Genomic DNA, 14,141 nt, shown 5'->3' with positions numbered 1-14,141 from the left:
TCATTGGGTGAGTGCAAAGGTTGTGCGCCACATCCATGCGGTATCGCGCCACGTCTTCCTGTAAAAATGAAAGAAAAAATTAAGCAAGTATGATACTAATTATTCTTGTGTTGCATGAGTATTGAAAACAAATAAAGTAGATTGCAACAAAATGACAAGAAAGTACCTGATTGAACTCTTTCATTGACTTCCCATCAAAGTTCTCCACATATTTGAGCCCGAAAAAGCCACAATCACATCTGTGAGATAAAAAAAATTCTCCTTCATAGTTCTGATGCATAGTTGAAACAACAAATTGTTGAAATGGAACACATGATTGAAGCAAAATTAAAAAAGAAAACTCACAGATTATCTTGCTTTGGGTAATCCTCTAGGTCAACACGGGCGAAGGATCCAACATTGACATTGAATTGGCTGTACTCTTGTGTGAGGGCTGCAAAGTTTGTGATCTACAACCGAAAAACACGCACCAAAGTTTGAAAAAATAGGATGAGGTGTGTGAAGACGACAACAGGGCATTTATGTAGATGAATCAAAGGGAAAACAGAAAAATAAAAATAGAGAGCATGAGCCTACCAGGTTATTGGCCTGCTTCTTCAAAGGAGATTGTTTTCCTTTTGAATGGATTGAGTCAAATACATTCCACTGCTTGTATAGCAAGTTTGCGCAAACAATTATCCAATGCTTTTCATGAACAATTGTGACAAAAAGCTGTAAAACACAAAAGAAAGGCAAAAAAGGTACTCAGAACATGTAAAAAATGTTACAGTCTAGTAGGAACGAACGTAAGCTTTCCAATGTTGTAACTGCAAACAAAAAAGCATTCAACAACAACTAGAATTGATACATATGTTTCAAAGAGATGTTGTAAACATCAATAATAATTGCTACATATGTTTCGAAGGAAATGCTACATCATTGGATCATATTTGAAAGTATTTGTGGTGTGAAACAAAAGTAGGCTCTCGAGAAACTTACGAGGTCATATTTATTCGCCTTGAACTTTGTCACAGCCCTTTCAAGCTCGGGTATGAGTTTTGCTGGTTGGAAGGTTGTTGAGTCTTGTTTTAGTAAGATCTACTTGAAAGACACCACAAAATGGTTAGTGTGTGTTGCAACAAAAAATGTGAAGAAAAAAAGGAATGAAGCATTGCTTGTTTTTGCAAAAACTTACCCCCGTGTGGACTGAGAACATGTATTTCTTCAGATTAGTACCACTTGCTGCACGGGATGCTACGTTGTTCATCTCGATACATAGGGACATAACCTCATCATTCATATCCCCGCGAGGCTTGAAGCATACCAGGAATTTCTTGTATCCAATGTAAAATCCACCTATCTTGATGAAAGGTGTCCTGTTACCATAGATGCAACCGAATGAATCATTTGTTTCGAGCAGAAAAAAATAAAAAACAGAAAGCAAAAAGAGATAGGGCTTAGGTAGCTCACACTTGTTCATTGGCATGTGATCTCCTCAATGGTTTCCCATGCTTTACATACTTCTCATACGTGGCTGCAGCTGCATCGACCTTTTGCTTCTTTGCCTTGGTATTTTTTAAGGCTGAAACTTTGGCCATCCTCTTCTTTGCCTTGGGATTGTACAAAAGAGAATTTGCTGCAATCACACATATGTAGCGAAAAAAATGACATGGAGAAAAACAAAAAGAAATGATGCAGGAGGAAGGAAGCATACTTGGGCTGTCATTATCGTTTGAAACAGGGAACACGGGGATGTTTTCAAATATGGGGCTGACTGCGCTCTTCTTGGTTATAGGCTCATCCGTGCAATGCATCATCTCGTACTCTTCGGAGCCCTTTGGGAACAACTCACAGGATGGCTCGTCGTCCCAAATGCCGGCTGTCGCACTCCTGGGTGCATCATAGAAGAGTGGGGGGCTGTGAGGTGAGACGTTGCCTTCCATCTCGAAACTCACTCGTTGTTGCTCAGGAGTTTCAGCAGCCTCGGTTGCAACTTGTTGCTTCAATCCGGTGACTTCATCCTTATTAATGCTAGGTGTTGTACCTTCAGCTTGAGCTTGAGCACCAATGCCAGCATTTGCAGCTTTAGCATCATTCTCTTTTCCGCGACATTCGTCCATGATAGGTGCTTCAAAGGAGAAGTTGGGCTCACTAGTAGTTGTGATGGCGTCTCCAACATCACGAAGGAGGGCTGCCATCCGGTTGCACTGCAATCCCTTTAAACACTGTCCAAACTTGCCAACAACATCGTCCACCTCCGATGCAAAAATACCCTTGTGCTTGTCGTAAAGCATTTGAAACTGAGTTGGTACCTACAAGAAGGCAAGTATTGAACATTTTAGTCATATGTATGGATGTAAAAAAACACAAATGTGGGTGTGGCACATTAGAGGTATGGATGGAGCGATAAAACAAGTAGGTATGATGCTATGTCACTACGTATCAGATAAAGAGTGTGACTGTAGCAATTTACTGTCAACTATGTAGGTAGCAAATTAATGATATGGATGTAGCAAAACTATGACATGGTTGAAGCAAAAACAGAATGTAGTTGTAGCACACTAGACATATGGATGTAGCAAAAAAGCATAGTATGTATGAACTTGAACAACATATGAAGCAAAAACAGAACATGGTTGTTGCACATCAACATGAAGGATGCAGCAAAATAAATATACACTTGCAACTGGGTATAATAAAATAATGCGAAGCCAAAGGTAAACAGGAAATGAATACAATGAAAAAGATAATGTACCCTTAGATCTTGCATGCTAGGGAATGATTGCTGCAGCCAATCGTTGAGCGATGATGATAGGTGTGGTTCAGCATCAACATTTTGTTGAGCCTCATTTGATTGAGAGTCCTTTGCTTGAATTTTAGCACCTTGAATTTGGCTGCCTTGGCCACTAGTTCCTTGGCCACTAGGTGCTTCAGCACCAACTCCCTTCCCACTAGCTGCTTCAGCACCAGCTTCCTGTCCCACAAGTTGTGCTGCATAGGGGGGGTTGCACAAACTCCGGATCTAGGAAAACAAAACATGAGTGGCATAAATAAGAAAGCTTCCATAAACTAAATTGGAAAAGCAAAGATTGCTACATGGGTGTGTTAATACTCATTGACAAAGGAAAATACATAGGCGAGATGTAGCAAAATTACATGGGTGTGTTTTCCGTAGAAAGGTTGGACAAGAGTGAGCTTGTTTTTGTCAACTTTATCCAACCACTCAAAATCCTTTTGACAAACAAAACGTATCCTTGGCACGGAATAATCAATAGCATGCTCATTTGGGAGGCCAGCCGGGATATCAACATGATCCATGTATATGATCTGCATGGAATGGAAAAAGGACATTAGCCAACAAAAAACATAAAGGCATGAAGGTTTCATGCAGCAAAGGGGAAAGATGGAGGTATTTCGTAATGTTGCGTTGCATACCGCTAACATGGGAAGGCATGAAGCAATCTGAAATTCTTTTTCTGTGTTTGCTTGCATCCTCTTCTTCTCTTGAAAGACTCCAACCTCCTCCATAGCTCGTGCCAACAAGTGCTCATCCCAAGCGAAATCATGCATCAAAGACATATCTTCGAGGGAAGCAAGATACTCGAGATTCACCATATTGCCCGTGCCTGGGCACAAAACTGTTGCCAACGCAAGGAGTTCCCAAGTCCTATTTATCATAACCACGTCCTCCTCACTGCAACTAGTGAGCAACTTGACAACATGGGCGATTGGAGCCCTGTTCCCCTCCTTGTAGATGCTGCGAAGATCATGTTCATCACTCTTCTTTAAAAGCTTCACGGGTCTATCACCGGATGGCACGTTGAAAATCCTTTTCACCATAAGCTTGCTGAAGGTGATAGATTTGTTCTTGTGTTTGAACTCAGAGAGTACGTGATTCGTGTTCATCGCAACAAACTCAATGAGCTCATGGGGCACCTTGAAAGACCGGATGTCCAACAAGTCTCCAAACGGTCCCTCCCTTATGATTCTCTGTTTTTCTGGTGATATTTGCTTCCCAATCTGAGCCAGCCTTTTTGAGTTAAACCTTGACTTAAAGCCACATAGATTGCCTTTCTTCTTAATCTTCTTCTTAGCCTTCTTACTCCCCTCATTCTCACCAGAGTTACCTGCAACATCTACAAAGAAGAAAAAAACACAAGTCAATAAAACCATAAAACCGAACCATCCGAAGCTAGGAAAAAACATACATGAACACCTAAAAAATTCTGACAAACCTATGAATTCAGGGATGTTGGGTTGCAATGCAGAACGAGTAGTGTAATTTGTGACCAGTCAAGTATTGTATGACTCTAAACTATTACGTCCCCATACAACATCCCCATCGATTCTCCAAAACAATAAGCTAAAAACTATCCCTGGACCTCGATTAGTCAAGTACCTGAATCCCTTGGCGGCCAAGGAAAACCTGCTAATGATTGGGTCAGCAAGACATCAACATGTAGAAAGAGTTGTGGTTTGCTTCCCTGAATCAATCCAGTTGTTGAATGCTACCAGATTCAAATTCACCACCGCGCCCCCTCCATCTACCCGCGGGAACCCCACCCCGGCCCCTCCCTCTGTCCGTGGGAACGCCACCCCAACGCCTCCCTCGACCCGCGGGAACGCCACCCCGCCGCCTCCCTCGATCGCGGGAACGCCACCCCGCCGCCTCCCTCGACCGCGGGAACGCCACCCCGCCGCCTCCCTCGACCGCGGGAACACAAACCCATCCTCGATCGCGCCCGCGCCGGCGGTGGCCCACGGCTAGCCACGCCCTAACCCCAAATCCAACGGGGCAGGGGAAGACAACAACGAAAATGGAAAGCTCGAGGGGAGAGTTACCATCGGGGGGGCCATAGATCGCCGGAGAATGGAGATCCGCCCTGGGCCGCCGCCGCCGCCTCAGCCGCCGCCCTGCGCGAACAAGCACGTCGCCCGCGGTCGCCCTGCCTCGAAACGAAAGACCGAGCGGATGCAGCAAAAATCACTTTGGAAGGGATAACTACGAGCGCTTTAAAAAAAAGGTCCGGTAACACGTGGTGCAACAGTGTCCTTGGATCAAAAAGAGATCGAACGCACGGGGCGCGACCGGCGCAACAGTTCGGCCGGCGCCCCGGCCACAAACACTTCCCTTATCTTATTTCTAGTTATTTTTGTCTAGTTAGTTTCATCACTTCTCCCACCATCTTCTATTTAGTCTGTTTTTTTCGTCTCTCCTCCCATCACCCGCTGGCCGTAGAACGAGAAAAATCAAAACGGGTCATACCTTTCCATACAGCCGTCATTTATTTAATGTATTTATGTGAAAGAATCAATCACGATTAATCCCTAATCAATCTCTGAAAAATCAAATCTAAATTAATCAATCTTACCATAAGTTCCTCAATCACATTAATTAATACTTTCATACGTCTCAAAAATTACATTAACTAATGTTACCATACCTCGCCAAAAATTCAAGCACATGACCCCTCCCTCGATCCCTAGCTAAGTTTCCTTTCTCCACCCGTAGCCGCCGCAGCCGCACACCCGCACCCCCCACCCCTTTCCTTCTCGCCCTTCCCACCTCCTCCCCCTACCGCCGCTCCTCCACTCCGGCCCCGACCATCCACATGTTGCCGTTGTTGCACGTCGCCTGCTCTTCGCGCCTCCCGCAAGGGTCACCGTCGTCGGATTCCTGAACATTTGAGGTTGTCGTCGTATGGGTCGTAGACACCCCGATTTTGCTCTCCACGTCACGTCGACGCACTGCCTCCCGACGACGACATCCTCCTCTTCCTCAAGCCTCATCGTCCTCCTCCACAAGCCTTCAGCGTCGCCTCCCCTCATCCATGACTTGCCTGCGTGCGCCCACAACTCCTCTACACCACGGCCTCACCTTCCCCGAGGTTCTCCTTCTGTATCCCCAACCCAAGCCACCGCCCGATGTCCCTGGAGAAAAGCAACCGATGAGGATGGTTGGCCCACAACCCGTGATGACGAAGAGGACCAGAACGTCTTTGAAATCCATGTCACTAGTAGAGGAACGGCCTTTAGTCCTGGGTCACCAATCGGGACAAATAAATCCGGACTAATGCAGTCATCGTTACATGTCACCGTCAGCAGAAAGTACTCGGCGTCTCCGGCCAACAATGGAAGGAGCGTTCATGGAGCATGTGGAGTGCTACGTCATGGACGACTGCCTCACCGCCCATTGCGCCCTCGAGGTCCTCCGGGAGGAGTCCACCCACAGGACCACCAGCAAGCACTCCGTCACCGTGCCACCGTCGCTGAGCCTATCCCGGGACATCGGCGGCCGGACGTAACGTTCGCCGTCGACGAGACCAAGATCCAGGCGCACAAAGCTCGTGCTTGCGGCGTGCCCGCCTGTCCTCATGGCCGAGTTCTTCCGCGGGGACATGAAGGAGAAGACCATGCGGCACCTCTGGATGGACGACATGAGTATGTCGACATTGACGGCCATGCTCCACTTCATCTACAGTGATAAGCTGTCTGAAGCCACGGAAGCTGGGGCATGCCGTGTAGCCATGGCGTGTAATCTCCTTGTGGTCGCGGACCTGTACGGCCTGGAGAGACTGAGACTCATGTACGAGAACATATTGTGTTCGAACCTGACATGTACGACGATGTGCAAGCCACCGAAGAATACAGGAACTCGACAAATCATGCACCTCTTTCATAAGCGAGATCATAAAAAAAAGTGGCCGACGACCATCTCCCCCTGGGCCCAACTGGGATGAGGTCCCTGTTCGCATATCGATTGATGGAGGACTCGGATCCGCTGCCCGCTATGCCGGAAAAGGCCAGAGATCACGGGAAGTGAACTTTAGGGCGTAGGGGAGGGAAGAGGAGTGGTCGGGGTTTGGTCCGGCAAGAAAAGGGGGACACATATATGTGAGGTCGGAGTAGGCTAGCACGGGCTGGATTCGACGCGACGGACGAGCCCAGACACTTCCGGGATCCATCCTAGATTTGGACTAGATACGAGGGGTAGCCCGAACATTGAGACGGTGAGCCCAGACACTTCCAGGCCTTCCTATCCATCCTAGATTTGGACTAGATACGAGGGGTAGCCCGAACATTGAGACGGTTTGAAAAACCACTTAGATTAAGTTTTTTATCAATTAGTGTCTGAATGGCCCGTTGTGTGTTTGAGGCGGGTACTAGGCGTCCGGCATAGATGGTTGATTGTCCAAGGAATGCTCTTGTTTGAATAAAGCTCTTTGGATTGATTGCAAAAAGAAAAAAAATAGATGCTCTAAGTATGGATACCCTCACTATCAGTGTTCATTTGGCTCAATGTGGCCACGTGCACCACTATGGTGGCCTAAGTGTGTGTGCCGTCGTTTACGCGTGGCGCGGACCTACCTCTGTACTGTATACAAAGCATCTGGTTTCTTCCATCCAGAGAGACCATCAGCGGCTACCTTGACAGAATCCAGCGGCGCACCAACGAATCCATGGCGGAGGACCACCGCCGTGAGCGCGCACAGCAGCAGCTCGTGGTGGCGGCCCTCCTGGCTCTCGGCCTCTTCGCCATCTCCGGCATGGCGCTGGCCGCCTCGGTCGGGGGCCTCACCGTGGCGGCGCCGCGCTCCTGCTGTGCAGCCCCGTGCCCGTCCCGGCGGCGCTGCTTGCCGCTCTGACGGCCGCCGGCATGGCGGTGTCAGGCTGGCGCTGCTGTCACGCTTGGCAGGCGCGGTGAGGAGGGCGCCCACGACACCGCCAGACTACGTCGAGTTGGGGAAGCGGCGGGTGGCGGAGGTGGCCGGTGAGCAGACGGCGCACGTCGACGCCGGCCCGGTGATCAATCCGGAGCAAGTGGCCCGCAGCCGCCGGCCGTATGGTGGCTCACACGCCCTGATCTCCTAGAATATATATCAATCATACTGTCTAGCTCCTCTAGTAGTAAGTACTGTAATGCAATATCCAACGATTTTCATGGAGCATATGAATGAGAGTATGCAATAAAATTTATGAAGTGCCATATATATGAAATTTACAGTCTCGCTCCACGTGTCGATGAATTCACTGTACAAATAATCCTATAATTGTACCAATGTACTATGTACTGCTTTCTTTTCTTTATTTCTGCAGCATGTAGAACATGCAGAGTCTTTTTTATCACTGTTCCTCACACCTCTGCTTGCTGATGTACCAGTTGTTCCTGTCAAAGAAAAACCACAAACCAGATAGGTGTTCTTCAACTTAAAGCAATTGCCAAACAAATAGATATACATTTCAGTTCAAGCTTAGCAAGATACTTGAGTGCTCTCTTTAGTACTCCCTCCGTAAACTAATATAAGAGCGTTTAGAATACTAAAGTAGTGATCTAAACGCTCTTATATTAGTTTACAGAGGTAGTATATAAATACACAATCAGATCAGAAAAGAAGAAGATACATATCTAGCTGAAAAGTACCTCGTTGACAAAGAAGGCGTGGAACCCGTAGGGAACCCGGTTCGGCAGCTCGACGACCGCCACCGGATCAGGCGACATGGTCTTGGCATCAATCACATTCACCTCAGATTTCCTGCAACCACAACACAAATTTTTAATCTTTTTCTCTTTTGCAGCAGCAGCAGCTTGGAGTGATGATGTATGTATAGGAAGGCAATGGAAGAGTACCCTGTGTTCTCATCATGCACAAAGAATATCAGATAGCCGTCATCTTCTTGACCAGAAACACCGGGCTCCTTGGGCACGAAGACCGCCTCCGAGCCGAACCTACCAGGTCCCAGGTCGTATATGCCCATCACATTCCCACCGACTTCAAGCTGCTTCTTGCCGCTCTCTGGCTCGGCGTGCAGGTCAAATTTGATGATGCCGGTCACCTTCGCTATGCTGTCGAGTATCGTGCAGTACACATACTGCTGCTTTCTGCATTATCACAGAGTAACAGATCAGAGAAATGATGGTACATTTATTCTTATTTTTGAAAAGGAAGGACGAGCCTCGCAACCCGGCCTCCGGAGAAAGTAGTTTCAGGAAGATTTGCATTCTAGAAACAAGCTCCACAATGAGTTGATATATAGTGCTTTATGATATGAGCATCATAGAAGAAAGGTTGTAAACTTAAGTTGAAGTTGAAAGCTTGAGCAGAACAACCTGCCAGTATAGCTCTCGTTGATTCGAGGAAAGTCTACAGCAGAGACGGACAGTTGCTTCTGCGAAGCAGCACCTGTTTTCATGTTGAATCTCATCTCATACCTATCAGAGATATGACATTAGACCAAGCACTGGGTTCCATAGAAGTAAAATAAAGGCTGAGGTCGCAGGTGTATATACAGCTCATTCCCGAAGTTCTCGAGCTTGTCGTTTTGGGTGCCGTTCACCTTGTCCAGATCTGGGTTCTCAAGGCGGCAGGTAATCAGAACAACTTCGTCGCCCTCTTCCCAGGCATTAGCTACGACAAGAGATGCTTCTTGTGATCAGTTCGATTAAACTAGCATGGTGTGAAAACTACTGATAATTAGATTGGAGCTACATGCTCTGACAGAGTATCAGGAAATGGCAATACCGTTGTGGAATATGAAGCAATTGGGGAGTTCAAACCATCTGATGGTTTTTTCATCCTTTTCATAACGCTGGAGTATGCCGAAACGAGCTTTCTTGGTAGGGTCAAACTTGTAGATGAATTCACCATTCTTAACCATTTCCTTTAGACAAGAATGCAAAACAATAAGACCAGATTGTGAAGAGGAGTATCCCTTATCATTGAGCACATTGCCTGTCAACTGATGGCGTGCATAAAGCATCGCGTACCTTTGGTCGAAACAACAAAGGCAGGTCCATAAATATGGAATAGTTCTCTGTGATTGCAAAGTCGTGCATCATTACAGACTCTGGTATTGTTATTGGCACAGGATCAAGCATAACTCCGTCCTTGGTGATGACCCGGTATGTGCAATAAGGAGGTTCATGCGAGTACCCAAACGTGAACATTTCATCTGAAAGAAGGACAACTACATCACTTAACCCAATTTTCCAAAGTGGAAGTAAGAAATAGTATGTTCTCTTTCTTCAAAAAAAAAAGTAGTATGTTGTCACTGTAGTGTACCTGTAAATGGATCAACCTTGGGATGAGCAGTGAAAGAATGTTTCAACCTCTTGTCATAATCCAACAACCCAAGAGTTTGCAAGTCTCCATCTTCAAGGACCTTAACAACGTCTGAAAAATGAAAACAGAAACTCATGTTCAACAGTTGCGTAGTTATTGTGATGGATGTGGGATTTGTGGATTATAACAAGTTGCAACAAGATGTAATGATTCACAATCAGTACATGTAGCTTCCAGCATGACCACATTTAACGCCCCCAATTTCCAATGTCATATGTTCATCCATATAAAGAAAACTGTGCTCACAGAATGAGAACTTACAGGGTTTATCTGCTTCCGACAGGGCCATGAGTTTGCCATGATGATATATAAGTGCAGTATTAGCTGGAAAAGGAGGGAAAGGATCAAAAATATCCCACTAAAATTAAATACCCATGAAAAATATGTAGATATACATCATTCAGTGACTGCATAAGGGAAAGAGGTACCTGTCCCAAATCCATAAGTAACATCCAGGATTTTCAGTTTTTTCCTAAGTGCTTGCATTTGAACCATAAACAATCCAAAAAAGCCCTTTAGGTCTCCAATCTGTAAACATCGAGATAAAAACTCACACGTGTGCAAAACTGATTTCGTATATGGCCATCACTAAACCCACCAGAGGTGAGGAGAGTCAGGGTTTTAAATTGATACTTAGTAGCTTTATTAGCCTTGAATTGACAGATGGTATGACCTAAATATTATTCATGACATTATCATGTATTGATGGCATCAGCCGCAATAAACTAGGGTTCACATACCATACGGTCAATGTAGCAGCCAGAAAGCTAAGATGACACGATAGGGACCTCTACGGAAATATGAGTATATGACAAGTTGACAACTGACAAGATAAGCCATAAAAGAAGAGAACATTCATACTAATAAACTTATGTTCAAGCACAGGCAGCTTTGCAAGCACCACAAGTACACTAGAGAAAATTATGGTGGGCATCAGATTAGTTATGTCATTAAGAACCAAGCTGATCAGAGAACTTCACCAAGGAAATATGGTGGATTAAAATAGACGTATGTATGATATATATATATTAGATTCTTATTAATTAACAGAGCAAAAAAGTTGCAGGCATGAATCAGAAAAAGAGAACATAGTTGGTGATGGAGACAATCTATCAAGTGTTGCGCAATAATTGAGTAATTGTTAAGAAGATTCAGAATTTTTATGAAGCTTACCTTCATAAACTTTGCTCCACCAAAATACTCTTCTTGCTTGAGGCGAGAAGTCTTCACGTATCTTGATACGTACGTAGCTCTGCCATCTTTAATACGCATTGCATGGATCATTCTGTAAGAAACAATGTAAAGTTGGTCTAACCATCAAGCAACAGTCTGAAACATAGATTAAGGCTGGATTTTATAACAAAAAAAAAAGAGCTGTAGTACTGAAAACCTGATACCGGAACATTAAAATTTCGAAATTGTTGAATTTAATGTAAAGTCTTTATTTGTAGAATGGCAAATGTGGGCGTGAAACAGTGATCTAAGTGGTATGGTCTGGAAAATTGTACTGAAAACAGGAAGAAAAATGAACGTGCAACTAGAGCTAGATCTGCACTGTTCCAAACAGAAGAACTGTATCACATACCCATCTCCATCAAACCTGCAAAAAAGAAAACACGGAATAACAAATAAATTAGAAATGTTACGCTCAATTATTGGAAGCAAGAGATGTGACAATGGGCACTTGCGTAAAAAAAAATACTACACAATTGAACTTGTTTTTGCGGTCTGTATCAATATCACAATTAGTCTGTGTGCAAGCAGATATGGATAAATGTAGTCACACTGTTGAAGGAAGATAACAGCCTGTATTTATGCCCTTAGGACCAGAAAGTGATGCTTAAGAATTGACATTTTGCTGGGAACTGGTGCATGACTGCAAATTGTGAACAAGTAAGAGTCAATACCAATGATATCCTGCAACAGGGACGAACTTCGGATTAGGCCCCACCCTGACAAATTCACCATTCAAGCACTCCTGCAGACAACAAAAAGGGAACACCATGAGTAAAAGAAAGGATAATCTAGTGAGCTGCATGGCTTCATAAGGAAAAAGGAAAGTTCTTCAAGGAACTGTTCGATAACCAATTTCTCCAAGAAAAAAGTGCATTTCACAATCTTTCAGAAAATTAGCATAGGATTGTTCTTGCAGAATGCTGGAAAGAAATGTAATTTGCTTCTAGAAGAAGTTTCGATCAAAAGGCCAGATCCCGGCCTACCAGACACAGGTCGAACAAGCCAGTGCATATAAGGAATAACGAATAAGGTGAGAACTAAAAGATATGTTGGCCACAATAAAAACTGTAAATATATATGCTCCCAGACAGGTTGTTATTGGCATAGAAGTTGTCCTTAGTAAATGTTGGAAAGAAATGCAATTTGCTTCTAGAAGAAGTTTGATCAAAAGGTCAGATTCTGGCCTACCAGACATAGGTCGAAGGAGAGCAGGTGAAGATGAGGAAATAATGAATAAGCTAAGACTAGAAGATATGTTGGCCACAATAAGAACATGCCCAAATACTCAGACGCACGCTATTTTAGCTAGGGTGTATTTCAATTTTCACATTGATCCATCCATTTGGTATCACAATCAATTTGGAGCCCCTGCATATGCTTTGTCAGAGACAAGAGAAAAAATCCACGATAATACTAATGAGGTAAACAAGGCGCAAATTGAGCGAAACCCGGAGGGAATCTTTGCGACGGTTGCAACCATAACAATATTTCGCATATCAGTGAGCAGGACGCAAACAGATAGGAGGAAGAAGAAAATGCGTTCCTCCTCAGGACAAATTGAAGCTTTTAGAGAGGGCATGTTTGTTGGGTGTTACATGAACAAGGTGCGAAGCATTTATTTTAGGTGTTCTCTGGGTTGACCAAGACGCCTGAGCATTTCTTAATTAATTACAGGTATTTCATGATGTGGAAGCAGGGCTATGCCTTTCGTCTTAAAAAAACTATTTCTCATAGTTGACTAACCATGTAGTACAAGAAGTCTCAAGATCTTCTCCGAGGAATCGGAGTTCAATCGATTCTGAATCCAAAAGCCGACAAATACTTGCAGCAAACCACTGCAGTATTTCACTCCACAGTGGAGCTGAGGGGGAATTTCATCCATCTAAAAGAAGGGAATTTTTTTCACATCTAGGAGTAACTAACAGAGGGGATCTTGAATTTTGACGGCGGGTAAGAAACAATCTGGAACCACGACTAATAGAAGGCTCCTGTATGCGGTGGAGAAGAAGGGTTGAAGAGAGGTGCTGACCGGGAGGTGGCCGCGGACGGGGAGGCCGGCGGCGGGCGGGGTCTCGTCGCGGACGGGGGCGAAGTTGCCGGAGAGCCAGTGGAGCGGCTTGGCCTTGTCGTGGCCGAGGCGGACGGCGAGGCGCTCCAGCAGGTCCACCGCCCAGGACGCCACCCCCTTGCTCGGCTGCGGCGCCGGCACCACCACCGCCCCCCTCTTCAGGGTGTCCTCCGCCGCCGCCACCGCTTCTCCCATGGTGACCGGTGGCTACTGGCGGCCACAGACGGGTCGGGGTGGGTGGGTTGGTGAAAGAGGAGGAGGCCGGCTGGAGATGATTGATGCTCAGCGCATTGTTCCCTGGGCGCTGGCTCGGCGGGGGTTTGGTTTGTAGCCGGAGGGGAGAGGGACGTCAATGGCGCTAGCGACAGCCGGCCATCGATTAGTCAGTGGTGCGCCATCGGCCGCGTCGTCCAAATCGTGTGCCTCACATGACCTCACCTGGTACGACCGATAATACTTATGCAAAATTGACAAATTTGACCTATGGACAAAATCAAATTATAGAATGAACTGCCCGTGAAACTATTTCACGCGGCTGACATTTTTGTGTGACGCCCGACACGAAGGCGTCACACTACACTGTGCAATGTCTCACAGATAGTCGCTACACGCCTGGCCAGCGTCGCACCCGTGTGATCCGAAAATTACTAAGTTAGTGTGCAGCGTCTGAGAGCTAGGCGCCACACTATACAGTGTAGCGCCTAACTTCTAGGCGTTGCACTAGTGGTTGCTTCATT

The 14,141-nt window shown here is 45.6% G+C and overlaps 2 protein-coding genes across 2 annotated transcripts; both read right to left on the bottom strand.

Moving 5' to 3' along the window:
* On the bottom strand, nucleotides 1-6,355 carry LOC119305513. The gene is made up of 10 exons (XM_037582006.1): nucleotides 6,147-6,355; nucleotides 5,858-5,910; nucleotides 3,990-4,115; nucleotides 3,415-3,860; nucleotides 3,136-3,306; nucleotides 2,902-3,048; nucleotides 979-1,077; nucleotides 577-711; nucleotides 346-449; nucleotides 1-58 (listed from the first exon to the last, which is right to left on the bottom strand). The coding sequence occupies exons 1-10, from the start codon at nucleotides 6,353-6,355 to the stop codon at nucleotides 1-3; spliced, it is 1,548 nt and encodes a 515-aa protein (XP_037437903.1).
* Nucleotides 6,356-7,928: 1,573 nt separating this feature from the next.
* On the bottom strand, nucleotides 7,929-13,599 carry LOC119306941 (carotenoid 9,10(9',10')-cleavage dioxygenase-like). The gene is made up of 14 exons (XM_037583015.1): nucleotides 13,366-13,599; nucleotides 12,008-12,078; nucleotides 11,686-11,700; nucleotides 11,274-11,385; nucleotides 10,529-10,628; nucleotides 10,362-10,424; nucleotides 10,041-10,151; nucleotides 9,746-9,930; nucleotides 9,501-9,639; nucleotides 9,269-9,386; nucleotides 9,089-9,190; nucleotides 8,609-8,860; nucleotides 8,402-8,513; nucleotides 7,929-8,146 (listed from the first exon to the last, which is right to left on the bottom strand). Exons 1-14 carry the CDS (start codon nucleotides 13,597-13,599, stop codon nucleotides 8,114-8,116), a joined length of 1,647 nt encoding a protein of 548 aa, XP_037438912.1. The 3' UTR covers nucleotides 7,929-8,113.
* Nucleotides 13,600-14,141: the final 542 nt, after the last annotated feature.

Source organism: Triticum dicoccoides, chromosome 5B (assembly GCF_002162155.2).
Source record: "Triticum dicoccoides isolate Atlit2015 ecotype Zavitan chromosome 5B, WEW_v2.0, whole genome shotgun sequence".
Taxonomy (NCBI): Eukaryota; Viridiplantae; Streptophyta; class Magnoliopsida; order Poales; family Poaceae; genus Triticum; species Triticum dicoccoides.
The sequence above is the reverse complement of the archived record's forward strand: the minus strand, read 5'-3'. Positions and strand labels throughout refer to the sequence as shown.